The sequence below is a fragment of the Rissa tridactyla genome, chromosome 8 (genome assembly GCF_028500815.1).
Source record: "Rissa tridactyla isolate bRisTri1 chromosome 8, bRisTri1.patW.cur.20221130, whole genome shotgun sequence".
NCBI lineage: Eukaryota > Metazoa > Chordata > Aves > Charadriiformes > Laridae > Rissa > Rissa tridactyla.
The window spans coordinates 34,386,330-34,405,393 of record NC_071473.1 but is presented as its reverse complement, the minus strand read 5'-3'; the positions used below and the strand labels follow the sequence as shown (position 1 = coordinate 34,405,393).

Genomic DNA, 19,064 nt, shown 5'->3' with positions numbered 1-19,064 from the left:
GTCCCCTGAGGGGGCCGCGCTCGCTGGAAGGCGTCCGCTGTGGTGGCGCCGGCCCCGCGCGCAGCCCCTCGCGCCGCCCCCTCCTCATCGTCCGCCGGGGCGGCCCGAGCCGCGGCGCCAATGGCGGCGGCAGGGGTGGGTAACGCTCCGCTTGGAACGGGATCCCTGCTGCCCCTGCCGCCGCTCCGAACCCCAAGCATTCGCCCCACGGCCCTGTAGCTATCGCTACACCGCCCACCGGGGCCGGTGACTGGCGGGGCGCGCTGCTTTGCCGCGGCCCTGGGAACGGAGCGGGCGGGGCCACGGCTGCAGCCGGAGCCTTTGCGGGACGGGACCGCGGCACCCGGAAACACCGAGTGGAGCCGGCGGCAAGGGGCGAGCTGGGCCGGCGGACGGGTGCTGCAGGTGGGAGGCCTGGGCTGGGACCGGGAGGAGCAGAGCCCGGCTGAGGCCGCCCCGGAGGGAGCGGTGCAAGGGCTATGGATGAGGGAGGAAGCCTGAGGGAGGCCTTTGGTGTGGGAGAGGGAGATGTTTGGGCTTGGTGCATGGGGTGGGAAGCGGGTCTGTGGGAGCAGCCTGGGGAGGGGGAGAGTGGTATTGAGGAGACACTGAGAGAAACGCCTGTAAATGGAATGGTCTGGGGAAGAGGGAGGGAGGGGTCAAGGTGAAGTTACTGTGGGGATGCAGCTATCTGTGAAATTGGGGAGGGATACGGATCTGGTCAGCAGGGGTGTCGTTGCTAGGGTTGTGGCTCACTAGCTGGGTTTGTTCTCGGTGTAGGTGCAGCTGGTGCTCTGCTGAGAAGGTGCTTACTGAGCTTGATGTAATGCTGTATGTGAAGTTAACAGAAATGCACACTTCATAAGTATTTTCGTGGCATCACAATTTCATCATGGGTTTTTGAAGTGAGAAACGCTCGCAGTACAAAGCTTATGGGTTAAGTCAGGAAGTCAGAAGATGCAGAGATAATGAACATAATAAGGTAATACATATCATGGAATAGACTGGAAGGTAAAAAATAAACACTGAAAGGTACTCCAAGGTATTTCATTTTATTGATTTAAAATATAGCTTATAGGATTCAGAGTGAGGAAGACTTGGATACTAGAGAAAAGATTTTTAAGCAATGATTTGGTGGAGAAGACTCAGATTGCTTTCTGCAATGGAGGGATGTGTTATTTGGGACATAAAGAACTTTTGCAACAAACCTTTCTAAAACTGAGCGAGCACCACAGTCAGAAGCTTATCTGCCACAGTGGTCTCTACACAGGAGGGTTGGGATCTAAGGCAACCCTTGCTTTTCAAAGAACATACATGCAGACTGACAAAATGGGGTTTAGAATGAACACTAGGTGATGGACTGCTTCTCCCAAAATCTGTGGGGTTTCATTTCTCCATAGGCACTGCACGTGACTCGTCTGAACTCTTTGTATATGGACTGAGTTGAGCCTGACCTGTTCAGCTCTTCTCTGTTAAGTTAGTAGACAGGAGCTGCTCCACAAAAACTGTCACTGCGTAGACAGTTTGCTAGAGTAGACTCTAGCTCTGTGACACATGCTTTTCTTTTATAAAAGAATAAGCAGCATTGAATTTCTTTAGGGGCTGCAGGGTAAGTTGAGGGAGGCAATAGTTGTGGAGAAACTGATTTACAATCATAGAATAATAGAATAGCAGGTTGGAAGGGACCTCAAGGATCACCTGGTCCAGCCTTTCTTGGCAGAAATACGGTCTAGACAAGATGGACCAGCACCCTGTCCACCTGAATCTTAAAAGCATCTGATGTTGGGAACGATAACCTCTTGCTTTAGAAACTAACTTATAATTCCTTTGCATATTGTTAGGCATTGTGAAAACTTGTGATTGAAAGTTACAATTATGGGAGATAAGGATCCATTGGTTTGGGATGTGTGATATTCTGGTTTGTAGAAGTAGAATATGTAGTGAAAATACTGTGTTTGGGAAAGACTATGGTGGTAGTAAGTATAAATTTGCTTTATTTGGAGCAATGTATTATTAGGAGTGATTCTATGTCTTTAAGAATCCTGCAGGCTGCCTACAGGGCCTAATTCCTTATGCTAGTTATGCTGCTGTTTGCAATAACAGGAAAAAGGCAGGAGTCATCTGAATGAGGTACCTAGGTAAATCAAATCACATGTGGCTGCTTAAAACAGTTCCAGATTTGACAGTGTTAACTGAGGGCAATACATTCTTGATCTTTGGGACAGGCTTGCTAGATATAGTTGTTCCTCTCTTATTATTCTTGAATTGCCACTTGGGCTCATTCTTCACCAGTTACTTCAGTTCATACCCATATACATGCTGCTTGCGCAGGCTCAGTGCCTTCATTGGAACTCAGGAGGCTGCACAGCTGGATCACATCAATGGAGGGTGTCTCTAGAAGGGAGGAGAAGTTCTTAAGATTTGTACCTCTTAGGATCTAGCATAATAACGTAAGATGGTTATGACTTCAAGATTTTCCCATTGAATTTTTCAGCCTTCTTGTCTTATACCCCTGCAGTATACTGTTCAGCTGCCTAATTTTATTTGTAATTACTAACTTTCTGCAATAAGTGTCTACAGATTTACTTTCACTGTAGTATCTAGTTTGTATTACTCTACTCAAACTAGGTCACCTTGACTGGGGGTGGCTGCATTGCCTTGAGCACCCAGGCTTGATTAGTAACTCATAAATAGCGGAAGTGTAAGCTGTAGCTGAACCCTGGCTGTATTCAGTGTTCAGCCTTTCTGCACCTTAAAACAAGCTCCTTCATTGGCTTGATACATCTGCAGGAGTTGCATTCAGGCGGTGCTTCAGTTTGTGGCATTACACTCCTGTATGCTTGAGGGGGTACGGGCATTGGAACTAAACCAGAACTGAATGCGTCCTTGCTTACGGTATCTGAATGTGGCTGCTAGGATCTTTCAATACTGTGACCTATACAATGAACACAGTGTATGTACTGTTTGAAAAAGAGAGAGGCAGTTAAGGCAGGTGGTGTCAAATTTCTATGCTGGCAGGCAGAGTTATGTCAATGTTATGTTATGTCAATATAAAACTATTGCGCTACTGTGCACATAGTTGAACTCTTCATCTTACAAGAAAAACTGGTGTTAAATTTAGCTCAATGAGGACCTGAATTTCCTGAATACTGAATATTTATACTCAATATGTGATTTCTTTAATATTCATCAAACCAAATTCTTATCAATGGAAGAAATCTTATCTTTGGATTCTTAGGTTTGGTGTAAAGGTTTAAGGAGGGGGGGGCCTTAAAGAGTATTTAGCTACAAATTTCACATTTAAGATTCACAATGCCCAACTTTTCTTGTCTGATACATAGATTAGAATGGTGATTATTTTTTTTCCCACAATAAAATACTCACAAAAAAACCTCAGCAGTGTTAAGTTCCCTTTCTGCTAGGTTTTCTGTCAACCTATAAGAAAACCTTACCTGAGTCTCAATCAGTTTATAGCGTTGTCTGAAATTATATGTTAGTTAATATGTAATTGTTAGACTTGGCAATGGTGGAATTTCCTGCTTGAGTGATAAGCCAGCAAATTTCTGATACACCCTCCACTATCCTTGTCAAAAGCCTAGGTTTTTGGAACAAAGCTGAGAAGAAATTGTTGGTTGATCTTTAGCAGTTACAATTTAATGTGTAACTGCAATGCTAAAAAGTATCTGCGTCATTTTAAAAAGGCCAAGATAGGGTTGTGGCTAGGGAGCTAGATGATGTTGCAGGGGCAAGGTCCGCCAGTGTTCTACTGCATTGTGCTTGATATCCTTGTCATGAAAATATTATTTGAATGCAGTGATGTTTTTAATTTTTTTTTCACCAGTTAAGATTTTTTTTTTTAATGTAAATGGAGAAATTGGAAATACTGCCTGAAGGAAACCTTCATATGAAAAAAAATCTTTGTTACTTAGTTTCTGCTAGAAGAGTAAGGAAAAACCTTTGCTAGAGGATTTGCTTTTAATAATGCTTCTGAAGAAGAATACAAGCTCTGAGAAAAACATAGCATATTTTTGTCCATAGTATACTTAATACAAATTATAATGTATTCAGCAAGAAGGATGCATAACAAACTGAAAAACAAAAGAAAGAGCAAGGTAAGTTTTTAAATGATGAAATGATCTGCAGTAGTTTAGTTGAAAAGTGCCATGTATTTGGGGAAGAACAGCTGGCAAGTACAGATAGCTTATGAGAGGGAACAGAGAAGAAGCCTGTTATCAAGTATGAGGAAGATGGAAGACATGAACAGTGACGTTTTAAAGTGAGAAATACAAGGTTTAATATTATTAGGAATGTTTATAACGTTATGGTTTATAAAAAAAATTACACAGACTTGACAGATGACTTCTTTGGGGGGTGAGGGAGAAAGAAATGCATTGTTGAATTATAGTGGTCTAAACTTAGCAGTTAAATTATTTGTATGTAGGTAAAATCTTGTTCATAACCCAGTTCAGCAGGACTTACTAGATTCAGAAAGCTCTATGCACCATCAATGCCATCTGTGATATTTATCATGGAATCTTAGAATGGTTTGGGTTGGAGGGGACCTTTAAAGGTCACTAGTTCCAACCCTCCTGCTGATGGCAGGGGCATCGTTCACTAGATTAGATTGCTCAAAGCCCTGTACAACCTGACTTTGAGCACTTCAAATGGGGCTTCCGCAACTTCTCTCACTGGCAACTTGTTCCAGCATCTTGCTACCCTTACAATAAAAAATTTCTTTCTTATGTCCAATCAAAATCTATCCTCTTTCAGTTTAAAGCTGTTGCCCCTTGTCCTGTTGCAACAGGGCCTTCTAAAAAGCTTGTCCTCATCTTTCTTGCAGGCCCCCTGTAAGTACTGAAAGGCCACAATAAGTTCTCCCCAGGGCCCTTTCTTTTCCAGTCTGTCATCTTTCTTCACAGCAGAGGTGTTCGATCCCCTGATCATTTTTGTGGCCCTCCTCTCAACATGTTTTAACAGGGCCATGTCTTTCTTGTGCTTGGGGTACCAGACCTGGATCCGGTACTCCAGGTGGGTTCTCATGACAGCAGAGTAGAGGGGCAGAATCACCTCCCTCAACCTGCTGGCCATACTTCTTTAGAGGCAGCCCAGGATACAGTTGGCCGTCTGGGCTGTGAGTGCACATTGCCAACTCCTGTCCAGTTTTTCATCCACCGGTACCTGCAAGTCCATCTCGACAGGGCTGCTCTCAATCCATTCATCACCTAGTCTGTATTGTTATTGGGGATTGCTCCAGTCCATGTCCAGGACCTTGCACTTGGCATTGTTGAACTTCTTGAGGATGGAACTTCCTTCCATCCATTTATTTCAAACATAAACTACTTGTTGTATTAGATGCAACTTTTGGTAAAAAGGTGGCTATATTGAGTCCAATAGAAAGAAGATTTATGGAATAGAGCTTTCCTCTGAGGAATGTAGTTCTTTTATAGAAAGCAGTGAGTTACGTGTGTGTTAGCCCACACAGGGAAGAGGGCAATGCACATGCAAAAGCGTAGAAGGAAGTCTTATAAAAATACATTCTTCAGGTTCCGTGAATTACCTCCTGCTCCACCTTCCAATTGTGCTTTTCCTCTTGGTTGCTAGTTTATTGTATTTGTATAGGTGTGGCATCAGCACTGGGTTCACATTTCGTTTGAGAAATAAGAGAACACAATCCTGTGTCCTTAATCTGCTGTCTTGATTTCAAAGCAAATGCCCGGGAAGTGTGTCCATACCTGTTCCACTGGAATGAAATAGTGTGCTTTACTTTCCACTCTGTTTTTCATTCTTAAACTTTACCTTTTGCAGTTTTCAGAGGCTGGTTGTCTACTTCTATTTGGCTTTGTACTTTAACTAATGTGCAAGTGCCTTTTGGTTAAGCAGTCTCACACTTGTTGATCATAAAATGGAATAAAAGCCAGCAATAGCAATAACTCTATAACTTGGCTTCTTACTCTAAAAGACCATCAGCAGTGAACATATTTCACAGCTAGGCTGGAAGGAGCGTAATTCATGTAATGCCATCACTGTGAAGATTGGAAGCATAATAGTAGTTAGTAATTTATTTATTTTTAATTTAACTTTCCTTGTGACAGTAGGGAGTAGTAACGAAATAGTGGCCAGTAGAAGTTATTTTCACATCAAATCTTTTGGTAAATGGGTAGAAAATAATACAGACATTAACTCTGTAGCCTGTCGGAAAGGCCTCATTTCACCATTTCCTGTTACTCTGTATGTGTTTTTTCTCAATACGGTGCATCCCTACGCCGTCACCTGGGAAGGCCTTTGCTTTTGTACCTGTGCAGTGAGGTGTGAATTGCAGGATGGGAGGCTAAACCAGTTAGTAATGTCTGTCATGAATTCCTCTCATTTTATCTGTGTGGACTTGTTCTAAAGATGGTGTTAGTGGTAAATTTATTGACATCAGACCTAAATTTATTGACATCATGACCACAGGTACCCCAAAACTATTTTAAGTGACTTTTTAATTGTATGTTACAGTGAGAGGTGCTAAGTACCTGCAACTCATTGGCTGTAATGTAGCCTGTCACATCTGTTACCTGATAGTTAAAAAACAAAGTAATTGCATGGATGACTCTTACTGTGGATTGCTCTGTCAAATGACAGAGCAATTTGTTATTTTAATCTGTGAATTTAGCCTGCTTTTTTGTTATGTGACATTGTGGAATTCATTGTTAATTCTGTTTTTTTGTTGTGTGAGCTACTTCTTGAGATAGTGTTGGGTGCTTGGCTTTTTTTGGATGCTAATTTCTTTTTTTTTTTTCCAAGTTTTATCAGATATTCTCTGGAAGTTTCAGAAATTTAAGGAAAATTAAATTTAATTAATATAGTTAGCCAGCTGCAGTGACTGTAAGAAAAGCTTTCTTAGTAATTTCGGCTGAACTAATGAATTATAATATAGAATACTGAATCATTTGTGATACTGAAAGAACTTTCAATGTAATTGATGCAGAAGTCAAATAAATGAAATTTGGATCATTTATGCATGAACTATCATCTTTTTGTATTTATAAAATAATACGTGAAAATGTAAGGCATCCCAACCTTAAATTTTCAATGAGTCTAAAATGTGCTAATCAGCTAAGTACTTGATGTTAGACAATGTTGAGTCTTAACAGTTCTGTGCTCACTTTATCTTAATATATTTGTATCTGCATGGTGTGAAATTTTGGGATTGCCTGGATCTATGGAGTTGCCCCTGCCCTTTCATTCTTGCAGATGGTGTTAGGCTATGCTTGCTGGAAGGATCTCCATAATATGTAGTATATCTCCAGCCATCTCTGGAAAGTGTCCAAGGCAGTCTCTAGTTTAGCTAAAGAGTGTTTAAAATAAATTAGTCATGTTTCCTTCTAGAGTTCTCTTTTTTAGTGTTTTAGATACCTCAAACAAACAAAAGTAATTCTGTCAGATTTTGAGACCTCCTACAAACTCAAGAATAGGATAAATTCATAAACTAATCCTTAATTTTGCACAAAATTATGTTACTGTAGATATTTAGCAGCTGAGAAGCTTAAAAGTTTAAAGCATCAGATCTTTAAAAGACAAAATCTTAAGATTAAGAAAAGTTCTGTAATCTTCTTGTTGCTCATGTAGTAAATCCTGATTAATATTAGCAAGTTTTGTTAAGAATGGATAGAGGAAAATAAAAAATATATGGTATGTTTACTGTTCATTAAGTCAAATTGATTATGTTCCTTTTGGTCTGATGTATTTGATCTGCAAACATTTACCAGTATTTTAGGAGGGAAAGTGTAGGGACAATATAAAAATAAAATGTAAAATATGAAATTTTAGTCTGTGGTGGAAAAATTACTAAAGGAGGTGAAAATCTGCAAGTCAGAAATTTATTCATTTTGTCTGAATGAATATTATGAAGTGAAAGTGTGTGAACTGAGGTTGTTTAGTCTGGAGAAAAGGAGGCTGAGGGGAGACCTTATCGCTCTCTACAACTACCTGAAAGGAGGGTGTAGCAAGGTGGGGATCGGTCTCTTCTCCTGAGTAACAGGCGATAGGCCAAGAGGAAATGGCCTTAAGTTGCGTCAGGGGAGGTTTAGATTGGATATTAGGAAAAATTTCTTCACTGTAAGGATTATCGAGCATTGGAACAGGCTGCCCAGGGAAGTGGTTGAGTCACCAGTCCTGGAGGTATTTAAAAGACGTGTAGACGTGGCGCTTGTGGACATGGTTTAGTGGTGGACTTGGCACTGTTAGTTTTATGGTTGGACTCGATCGTAAAGGTCTTTTACAACCCAAATGATTCAATGATTTTCGACTTCAAAAACATCTGCTTCCATTGGACAGGTATTTTTCAGACATTGTACGGTATGATACTTTGAGCTGAAGTTATTACTTTCTGTATAGATTGTCTTGTTTTGTTTTTTTGAGTCTGTAAAACCTTTTCCAGGTTCTCTTCCTTTAAGGAGAACAATGCTTCATGTGTTGTTTATCTTAACCATATATTGCTCTTTGTGTTTCCAGATTGTCAGGGCTCAATAATAAAAAATGAGGTAGATGAAAAAGGTGGAAAAAATTGCATTTTGCAATGTCAGTTTTCTCTAGTAGCATAGGTAGACTTTTCATGAAGTTCAGTTCTGTATTTTCTCTCAGTGGATTTTTTTTTTCGCTTTTCCTCTTTCTCCCTCTGTATTCTCTATGCTGATGATATTTCTCCAGAAAGTATGATCTCTGACCTTGCGTGTCCCCTCTTCATCCTTTCACAGCAGCTGTTCTTCTGTTTCTCCTCCTTGTTCTCAGCTATAGCAAATCTGTTCTTCAAAGATGTTCCCCTTTGACTAACTGATCTTCTCCATTTTGTTGGTGGGGATGCGTATATCCACAGTTAACATCCTCATGTAAAGGGTTATTCCACCGGAACCTGTGGAAAAAGTTAGTAAATCTTGAATGTTGTCTGCAGTTTTCTTTCCTTCATGCTTTATATTTCTGTCTGATTTATATTGTTCAGTGCAGTTGCATCTTTAGTATTTGTCTCTTCAGTGAGTTAAATGAGATCCTAGTGCATACAAAAGTATCTTCTATTGAGATTCCTTAAAGAAATCCTTGTGTATTTCTTCCTCAGTTTCTGTATCCTGGCATCTTTTTCTTCCTCCTTTGCCAATAGGCTTTTACAAATATTTTTACATCCATGTGATTCTTGAGGTAAAGAATTTTATTGTGTAGGATACAAGTATGTATTTCATATCGCTGCAGCTGTTTGCAGTTCATATTTGTTTGCAGGCTACTGCAATGTCTCTTAAGTATCCATGTCATAGCTATTAATATGATTTCGTATACTTGACTGGAAAAAAATCTATTAATGCTTAGAGACAAGATAAAGGCAAGTCAGAAATATTTTAATAGCACAACTCTCCAGATCTCTGAAAAAATAGCAATAAAAATTGTTATGAAATGCATCTTGAGCTAGAGAAATGCAGTCAGCAAGAAGCAGCTTCAGTTTCAACTACAAATATTTAGAGGCACCAGCACAGCACATCCTTCAGCAGTGTGTACAAAGCTAGACAGTTAATGAGTCAAAACTTCTGTGCCTGTAGGTGTAAAACATGCATAGGGACAGCTCTGGCATATGCATCAAATAAGTACTCCTTGTGCCATCTCTAGACTTCTAGAAGTGAGAACTGCATTCATTGTCTTGACTTGTTACTGTTTTACTTTAAAACATATTTTTTAACTGTTACTGATTTGATTTTAGTTTAGCATTATAAAACACTGCTGGTTTTGAATATGCGGGCAGTGAAGGCAGTAGTAATTAATTTTTTATAGAAAGCATTAATTTCTGTGCATATGGAAATTCTTCATACTTAATATGAAGAATAGCAGAAAATTATACAATATTTTGAATAGCAGTTACGCATTTTTCATTTCCTTTTAATATATTATGCTTGCAAAATGAGAATTGCTTTCTCTTGTAGTGTCTTGCACTAAATGAATGGTTTAATTGGTGACAAAGGCCAAAGAAAACCATATTAGCTTGGTGAAAGTTCATCGTAGAGATAAGGATCATACAGCTTTACTAATGAAAGGTTTGTGGTAGTCAGTGCATTATGAGAAAGTAGATGCAGTCATCTAGTTATCTATATTCAACTAATTTTTTCTGAGCAGGATAATCAGTAGGACAGCTTTAGTGCTGTCTTCCTTGCAGCTCCTCCATCCCATGTTTTCCTATCCAACCCTGCTTTCCCACAACTCTCCTTTTCCTTTGGTGTTGGGCATACCTCTCATTTTCATATAAAACAGCCCAACCCTCACCCTGTCCTATGCTGACACTGTGTCATCTGGCAAGGCAGAGGCTGCAACCTGTAAAACTTTGGAGAGGTGGAAGAATGAGAAGATCTCTTAATTCTGGGAATAACTCATTGCAGCAGGGGTACTGGGTATGCAGTACCACAGAGTGGGGCTTTTTCACTTTGAAAATACCTTCTGAGCCTTCACCTACATAAAGAAATCCATGATTGATTTAACTTGGGAGATTTCTTTTGTGAAACCTATTATTGGAAAGCTAATTATCAGTTAATAGTCCTTATTTACTTTATTATTGTGACAGATAAGAAATACTTCATTTCTCTATTAGTTATTACTTCTCGTAATATTCTGATATGCTTCTCCATTTGTAATCATGTATTTGAAAAACATTTTTAAACTGTTAATCTCCTTTTTCTTTAAAACCTTTAAATATTACATTAGGTTTGTTGTTTTCCTTTGGTTGAGCTCCCTGGGCAACGTATGTTAATATGCTGATTCCTAAGGGAAACATCTATCTGCAATATTACCTTCTAAGCCTGGGTTTGGGTTTGTGGTTTCTTTTTTCTGTTTCAGGAAGAAAAAAGTGAAGAAATGTCTACCAATTTAAAATACCTTTCCTTGGGCATCCTGGTTTTTCAGACCACAAGTTTAGTCTTGACCATGCGTTATTCTCGAACACTCAAAGAAGAAGGACCTCGTTACTTATCCTCTACTGCAGTAGTTATTGCTGAACTTCTGAAGATTTTGGCCTGTGTTCTGTTGGTCTACAAAGACAGCAGTATGTGTCAAATTTTGCACCAAGTAATTTTCCTAATCAATATGCTGTATTGTAGTGGCAACTGCAAATCAGCCATGTGAGTATAGGCATACAACAAAGCATTTCCCTTCTTATGTAAGAAATAGTCTTGGAAAGACACTAATCATACTTCACTCCTCAAAACGTGACAGAAGATGTTGTATTTTTGTTGAAGAGAGTTCTCTTTAAAGAATGTGGATGCTGAGGAGTGCAAGAATAAATTTTCTACTAACAGCTTGAAGCCTATGTTTGCTCAGGCATTTTAAGAAATTCATATGTAGAAGTAGGAAAAAATGAAAAGCTTTAAGTGTGTCCAAAGCATGAGTGCATTTAGAAGCCTGTAATAAAGAGGAGATGCCGAAGGGAGGAAGCAATTTCATTACTACAGGAAGAAGCACACTTTTAAACTCAAAAAAAGTATGTTCAGATTTACTTGAGTTCTTATTTTGTACATTTTATACTGAATTTGTCCAGTTCCTTGGAACGTATATTTGATCTTCAACAGCTTAAAAATATCATTGTATGTGCATAAATATTGATGATTCTCTAAGCTCCTACATGTGCATTTTTTAGGTGATACTCTGTAACGTATCATCTTCAAATATCGATATGGTTTCAATTAATTTTACTTAAAGTATTTTGAATAATTGTTCTAGTTCTAGTATTCTAGGCTACAGGAAGACACTTTGCAGTGTCTTTTTTCTTACATATATGAGGTTCGTGAAAGTCAAACAAACATAGTGTTTTGAAGTCTTGATAGCAGTGATAGCTATCTTTGGTTTTGGTTTGGTTTTTTTTCCTCCCTTTAAGTAAATGTCTATTTCTTTTATTGTTTCTTTGGGTAGAGTGCAATTTGCGGACTCTGAACAGAGTGCTACATGATGAAATCCTTAATAAACCCATGGAAACTCTTAAACTTGCTATTCCTTCAGGAATTTATACACTTCAGAATAACTTGCTGTATGTAGCATTGTCAAACCTAGATGCAGCCACATACCAGGTATTGTACATTTGAATTTCTCTGGAAGTTTCAAAGAAACCCATGAATTATGTGGTAGTAACTGTTTCTGGGTTCTTCTAGGTTACATATCAACTGAAAATTCTTACCACAGCATTGTTTTCTGTGTCCATGTTGAGCAAGAAATTGGGTGTATACCAGTGGCTTTCGTTAGTAATATTGATGACAGGAGTGGCATTTGTGCAGGTAAATTTTTACAGGCGGTTTCTGTTTATTTAACGTGTTTATTTAAGGAATGTGCGTTTCTATACTGATTAAAAAGCTTTCAGTTTCTACCAGCTGCACATGAGCACCAGAGTATGGTCAGGAACCATGAATCACTACTGGCCAGGGCTAGAAGACACCAGAAATGGTTCAAAGGCAAAAGATAACACCTCTTTCTTGTCCCAGTGCTCTATTGCAGAATGTGACAGGTCCGCTGAAGCAACCTGCAAGTAACAGTGATAGCAGTATTTATTAGCACACTTCTTAAGACATTAGGGATTCACAGATCTTCTGTGCCAGCACGGTCGTGCTGCTCACCTTGTGATACACTTTACGCATGGCAAATTTACTTGAACTTTTTCAAGAGGCAAACTTGGCCTCTGTTCTAAATACTGCAGGTACAGTATCTTGTACTTTTCAGAGGCCAGAATCATGGGATAAGAGAATATTGTAAGAATTTTTAGCAGATTTTAGCATATCCTAGAAATCTTCATTTTAAAACTTAAGAATTTGAAAAAAACTCTGAGGATTTAATTTGATAGAATTTTAAAATTTAATAATGAGAAATGAGAACAAAACATTCTGATAATAACTATCAGACTCTTCAGTATGTTTTTGTCTATGGCATTGCATTTTATTCTGTTAGCATTAGATAATGCAGGATTTAGCTTCATAAATTTCAGCTTGTTTTAGTCATCTGCATAATCACTGAAGAGAGGCACATGCAAAAGGCAGTTCATCCCATCTTAAAGACAGCTAGTGTAAGTGGTTTTCTAAGTGTGCTTATATTTGTAAGGTAACTAACTTTGGTGGCAAAAGATGGTGACTGAATGAACACGATAAGTCATGCTGGGATAGAGAAACGGTTATGGCTTATAAAACATAAATTCTGGACCTATTTAAATTGATGGGTATTCTCCCAGTCCAGGCACAATTTTACTCCTTACAAATATGTAGAAAGAAAAATGATGGCTTTTCAGTCCTTTAAATTGACCAGCATGTGATTGTCTGTATTTAGTAACTGTTACAGTTGCTAAAAACAAATTTGCATTTTATAGATGCTCATGACTTGATTTTATCAGTGAATTCTGTATAACTGTTTTTACATCCAGTGGCCTTCAGACTCTCAAGCAACAGCTGCTAAGGAACATTCAGCAGGATCTCAATTTGTAGGCCTGATCGCAGTTCTTATAGCATGCTTTTCTAGTGGATTTGCTGGGGTTTATTTTGAGAAAATTTTAAAGGAAACTAAGCAATCTGTGTGGATCAGAAACATTCAGCTTGGTAAGTTTAATTTTAGTCATCTCTTACAGATACCGCATTCTGAAGAATTAAGATAAAGGTGCAAAATATCTATATGTGTATATATATAGATAAATAGCATCACCAACATTTTAGTATTCTGCATAAGTGTACTTTTAAAACCAAAAGTATAGACTCTGCTAGATAGAATTTTAGCAGTTGCTTTCTGATCTCAACCTAGTTCTTCATTTAATTTGCTTATAGAGTGTCTGTAAGTTTGTACAGAATCTGTCAATTGAATTTGTATTGAAAATTTCCTGAAGAATGTTATCTTATGCAGGATTCTGTGATTCTTGTTGGAGTTGCCCTTCTTTCTCTAATGGAATCCCTCTAGTCTTCACCTGTAGGCAATAATTCTTTATTGCATATTTGAATAAATGCCTCAGCAGAATTTGAACTTTCCAGCACCTCAGTACGGACTCTTGAATAAATCCATAGTTCTGTAGAATTAAGTCATGAGGATCACTTAGTGGATCAGGGCTGTGTACTGAGTATGGTAGAATGTCATGAAGTACCATAAAAACAGGAGATGGTGTGGTTTTTTTGTAATTAGATAGTTGGTCAAAAACTAGTATGGTCAAAAATGCCTGAGTACAAGCAATATTTTTTTCCTTTCTTTTCCTGTTGCTGTGTTTTAATTATAAATGGTTATAAATGCAGAACTGCATTTTGATTATATTTTAATATTTTTACATTTCCATAATGGTTTGAAACTTGAGGATAGAGAAGGGGATCAAAACCTCAACTCACAACTTCCTAGTATTTATTGAAATTGTGTATGTTAAAACTAAGTTTTCTTGAACAACTGTAGTGTGACTTCAGCCTTCAGTCATGACTAGTTTTAGGAAAACTGAAATTGTGTTTAAGTGAATTTTGCTATATGCCATCCCATTCCAGTAGAAAGCAATGGAAGATAAGTATATAAGAATGCCCTAATGGAAACAGTCAAAGCTTGTTATAAGTGTGGACCGTAGATTTTAAAAGAAAGTATTTGTCTGAACACCGATTGCATTTGAACGTGATGGTATTGCAAGTGGCAGTCCTATTTTTAAAATCAGATATATGTGAGCAGTCCTTGAGGACAAGGAACCTGTTTGTATGTTTTTTTCACGTAAAGCTTTTAAATCAATCTTGTACTTCCAGGATTTTTTGGTAGCATATTTGGACTGATGGGTGTATACATTTATGATGGAGAACAACTGTCAAAGAATGGATTTTTTCAAGGATACAATAAACTTACCTGGATAGTTGTTGTTCTACAGGTGAGATACCTTGTATGACATGTTTCTGTGCATTTGCAATTTACTCTTCTATAAATGACTGGGTAAACTATTGGGTGTCATTGAAGCTATTGCAAATTCTATCATCAAAACTCTGATCTATTAGAATCTATTCTATCAGAATAAACCTCTAAAGAAAAATCTGGAAAATACATAGCAAGTATATGACTAAGTATTGTGCAACAGAAAAGCATGTATACCTTACTTCTTTTGCAATGTTTTAAAAAAAATATATATACCCTTCCTCCTGTAGCTAAAAATGTATAGTACAAGCACTTCCACTAATTTAATGATGGTAATATGATCAACAATTTCTTTAATGGGAAAAGAAGGACTCCGCAAATATTTATCTTCAACAGTACATATCCATAACATAAAATAAATGTAATGCTCCTAAACATAAACAAAGGCTTTTCCTAAAGTAAGCCCATGTTGTTAAAATAGGTGCTCTCAGTGGAATTGGCAGGCTGCAAATCCAAACCTCAATATTTTTTCAGGCACTTGGAGGGCTGGTGATTGCTGCTGTTATAAAATACGCGGACAACATTTTAAAGGGATTTGCAACCTCTCTCTCTATTATACTGTCAACGCTGATCTCCTATTTCTGGCTGCAAGATTTTGTCCCTACAAGGTAAGAATTATTTTCCATGTCTGATGAAAAAAAAATAAAGTTGAAAACTTAATGCTTACCAGATATAACTCCAAAAAGAAATAAAAAAACATGTTTAGATACAACTTGCACATAAAAGTTTAGTTTCATAACATACCATAACTAATATTTAATTTTTTCAGTATAGTTGGCAAGATTAAATTTTCTGTAAGGTACAGTGCCCCACAGGTCAAGAATAATTGAATCTCAATTCTTGGCTTTTGACACGCCACTCTCTTGCAGGCTCTATGTTTTAGTTCACTGTCCCTTTCTCTTCTTTTCCTCCCTCCCCGATCTCCCTCAGTTTGGTTCAGCTCCTACTTTGCTTGTATGCTGAAGCTCTTCAGTTTTGACGCTTGCCTTGCATTGCCTTTGGCTCTGCTCTTTGAACCAGTCTCCCCCCTGCTGGCTCTTCTGAGTAAGATCGTGACAAAGGGGTTGCCTGTCTCTCGTTTTCTCTTTGTCCTCTGAATGGACAGATCTTCCACAAGTCATCTCATTGCAAGAGGAGTTACGGCCGAACAATTATAATTATAATAATCTTTTTATAGTGGTTTTCATCCATTCTCCAAACAGTCTCTAAAAGAGATAATTGCAATGACACACACATGGAAGTTACACGATTAGTTGCCCAAGGACACCCAGAAGTCCAAAGGCAGAGCTTTTTCCTAGAGACAATACCATATTTATTAGTGAACGCACTCAATCAAGAGAGAGAGAAAAATGGTTGCTCTATGATTCTAGGCCAAATACACTCTGTCCTGATGTTTTGTCAATCAGATTTTAGTAGCTTTGTGCAGTGCAGGTTTTGTACGTGGGTAGGTTCCAGAATAGTGCTTGTCTTGGTAGGGCATGTTAATATATGGTATGTAGAAGTAATATTCCAACTTTCAGATACATTAATAGGTTTTTGCTTATAATTAACTTCATATATGTTACATATACTCATAGTGTAAAAATATTTTGAATATTTACAACTTTTGTATCTGATACAAAGAAATATCTTTTTATCTAAAAGTAGTATTTGCAATATTAGCAGGAGTTTACTTAAACATTCAAAAAAGGAACTAGAACAACTATTTAGGCTTAAAAAGTGGAAGACATTGAACTTAAATTATAAGTAGCCTATACTTGTCCTATGAAAACAAATGTAGAAGGTAGTTTAAGAATTTCTATGTGCTCAAATGGAAAATTAATAAGTAACTTACCAGCTTCTGCAAACATGGTGAAAATGGAAACAGTGGTAAATAATTAAATGAGATGGAGCCAACTAGCAGCATGTAGAACTTGAAAGAATCTAGTTTAATAAAACTTGATTAACTTGAGTTAATCAAACTTAATCTTTAGAACCTTGCTTATGGCAGCTGAATTTATTTGAACTGAAACTGCATGATTGTTTCTGTCACTTCAACTAATTTTTTTTATTGGGATAATAGATGTAAAGTGCTTAAGTGCTTCAATGTGTTGCAATGGATTGTGTCCAGAAATAGGCTAACTGTATTCTCTGAAGGATTATCTTGTCACGTGCCACAGTTTTTTTAGCATTTGGTTCAGAAGATCAAATTGTCAACATTGTCATGTCTTTATGACAAGGTTCTTTTCTAAAATGTGTACTGATTATCTGTTGGCTTTGGATATTTTGTTTCAGACTCATAACTATCAAAACAACTTGAAAGGCCCATATGTCATAATACAAAAGATGCCTTTATTATCTTTTCCTTACATAAATCTTTATGTATCTGCCAAAAATTAGATTATACTGACTTGCAAACTGGTTCTTGGGCAGCAGTAATTTGTTTTGACATAAGCTTTGGACTTCAAAGCAAACACAACTCCAACAACATGATTTACGTAAGATGTTAAGTTGGTATGGTAGTTGCATTTCTTTAGCTTCTGCTTGTGTTTTGCACAGAGCTTTAGGCAAAAGAAGAAAAAACCCAAACAAATGAAAAAAAACCAAAAGAACAATTGGTCTGATCACTTTCGACAATTGTTCCATGAAACTATAATTTTCATTTTCAGAATATGTCAGTCTAATGATACATTACTTTGTGGATATGTTTCTTATTTCAACTTCTTCCTGCATCCTTCTATAATAAATATATGCAAATTATTTCGTTCTTTATAAACTGGACAAATTTAATTTATCTTTCTGTGTTCCCAGAGGAAATATTTCCTTTCTTTTGATTGTATTATGTAAATAAAATTGCATCAATTAAAATGAGCTAACTTTTTTTTTTTTTCATCCCTGTTCTATTCAGTGTCTTTTTCTTCGGAGCGGTCCTTGTAATAGCAGCTACTTTCCTATACGGTTATGATCCCAAACCCGCAGGAAATCCCATTAAGGCATAGCAGACTTCCTTGTCAACCTGCTTCTCAAGATCATGCATTGGGGGTCTTGCTAACAATGGCATGTGGAAAGTGTCATTGTGCACTGCAAGGACAGGAGTACTACCCTGAATCTATTGAAGAAATGCTTATGAGTAGTTTTGAACAGCCAGAGTGGCTAAAGGTGGATGATGATACTGTCTGTAACTGATGAAAAAATAAAAAATAAAAATGGCAGGGGAATGCCCAGTGCAACTTGCTAATTAAAAACTTGAAAGGAACAAAAAGTTTCCAAGAAACTGCAATTAGGAATGTTTACAGCTTTGACTGGGATTGCATCAAAAGAATTTACTGTATTGACTGCTGCAGAAATATGTCCTATGCACTCTTTGAAAGAGCACATGACAATATTGTCAGATTGTATGTTTTTGCAATTTGACTATACTTAATCTCAGTAAATGTTTTTAACTGTTTGTCAATTTACATGAAATCAGCTGAATATACATCATAGTTCTAAAGTGATGGTTCTAATTAGGTATTCCTTATTAAAACTGTGAAGACTGAAGTATGATTGAAAGACACTTTCACAATATCCAATATTTTTATATTTTTAGAAGGCTGATTTAATAACAGAAATGTGTTATTAAATTATAATATTATCATTCTGTTGCTTGTATAAAACTATTGTAAGAGTGTTAACATTCTCACCTAAGTACTCAAAGGGAGAAGCTCAGAGTGAAATCTTTTTTGCTACTCCAGCCTTCGTCAGGAGAGCCTGCAGTGTTCCAACAGATGCAATAACTCTGGGAACACAGGCCGGAGGTTACTGCACTGACCTGGTACTAAGCGTAGGGTTATGGTGGAGTGCTTGCTCAGATGTAATGTTCATTCTTTTTAGTTTTATTGATTATAAAACAACTTTTTGGCAGAACCTTTAAAGTAGTTTTTATGCTTTAAATAGCCTCTGGGGATTTTTTTAGCCACAGTTTAAAAAAAAAAAAAAAGAGCCCATAATAAACATTTTAAATGCATTATTGTTGTCTGTAACAGCTCCATCTGGAGCTATTATGGTATATCATCTGTATACGGTACTGTACTTTATTACAGAGGTGTTTTTTAAACAAGTGTTGTTTACTCATGAACTCTTCAAAGCTTTTTCAGTACATTTCTATGTAACGGCTTAATTAGAGATTTTTTTTTTTAATTATTATT

The 19,064-nt window shown here is 37.5% G+C and overlaps 1 protein-coding gene across 2 annotated transcripts; it reads left to right on the top strand.

Annotated features, from left to right (window-relative positions):
• Positions 1 to 120: 120 nt before the first annotated feature.
• On the top strand, positions 121 to 18,020 carry SLC35A3 (solute carrier family 35 member A3). Of its 2 annotated transcripts, none has more exons than XM_054212899.1 (8): positions 121 to 405; positions 10,849 to 11,053; positions 11,917 to 12,071; positions 12,153 to 12,275; positions 13,406 to 13,577; positions 14,739 to 14,857; positions 15,373 to 15,506; positions 17,786 to 18,020. In XM_054212899.1, exons 2-8 carry the CDS (start codon positions 10,867 to 10,869, stop codon positions 17,874 to 17,876), a joined length of 981 nt encoding a protein of 326 aa, XP_054068874.1. In that variant the 5' UTR covers positions 121 to 405; positions 10,849 to 10,866; the 3' UTR covers positions 17,877 to 18,020. The 2 variants fall into 2 exon arrangements, with proteins under 2 accessions (XP_054068874.1, XP_054068873.1); XM_054212898.1 differs by lacking the exon at positions 121 to 405 and adding an exon at positions 1,713 to 4,112.
• The last annotated feature ends 1,044 nt before the right edge of the window (positions 18,021 to 19,064 follow it).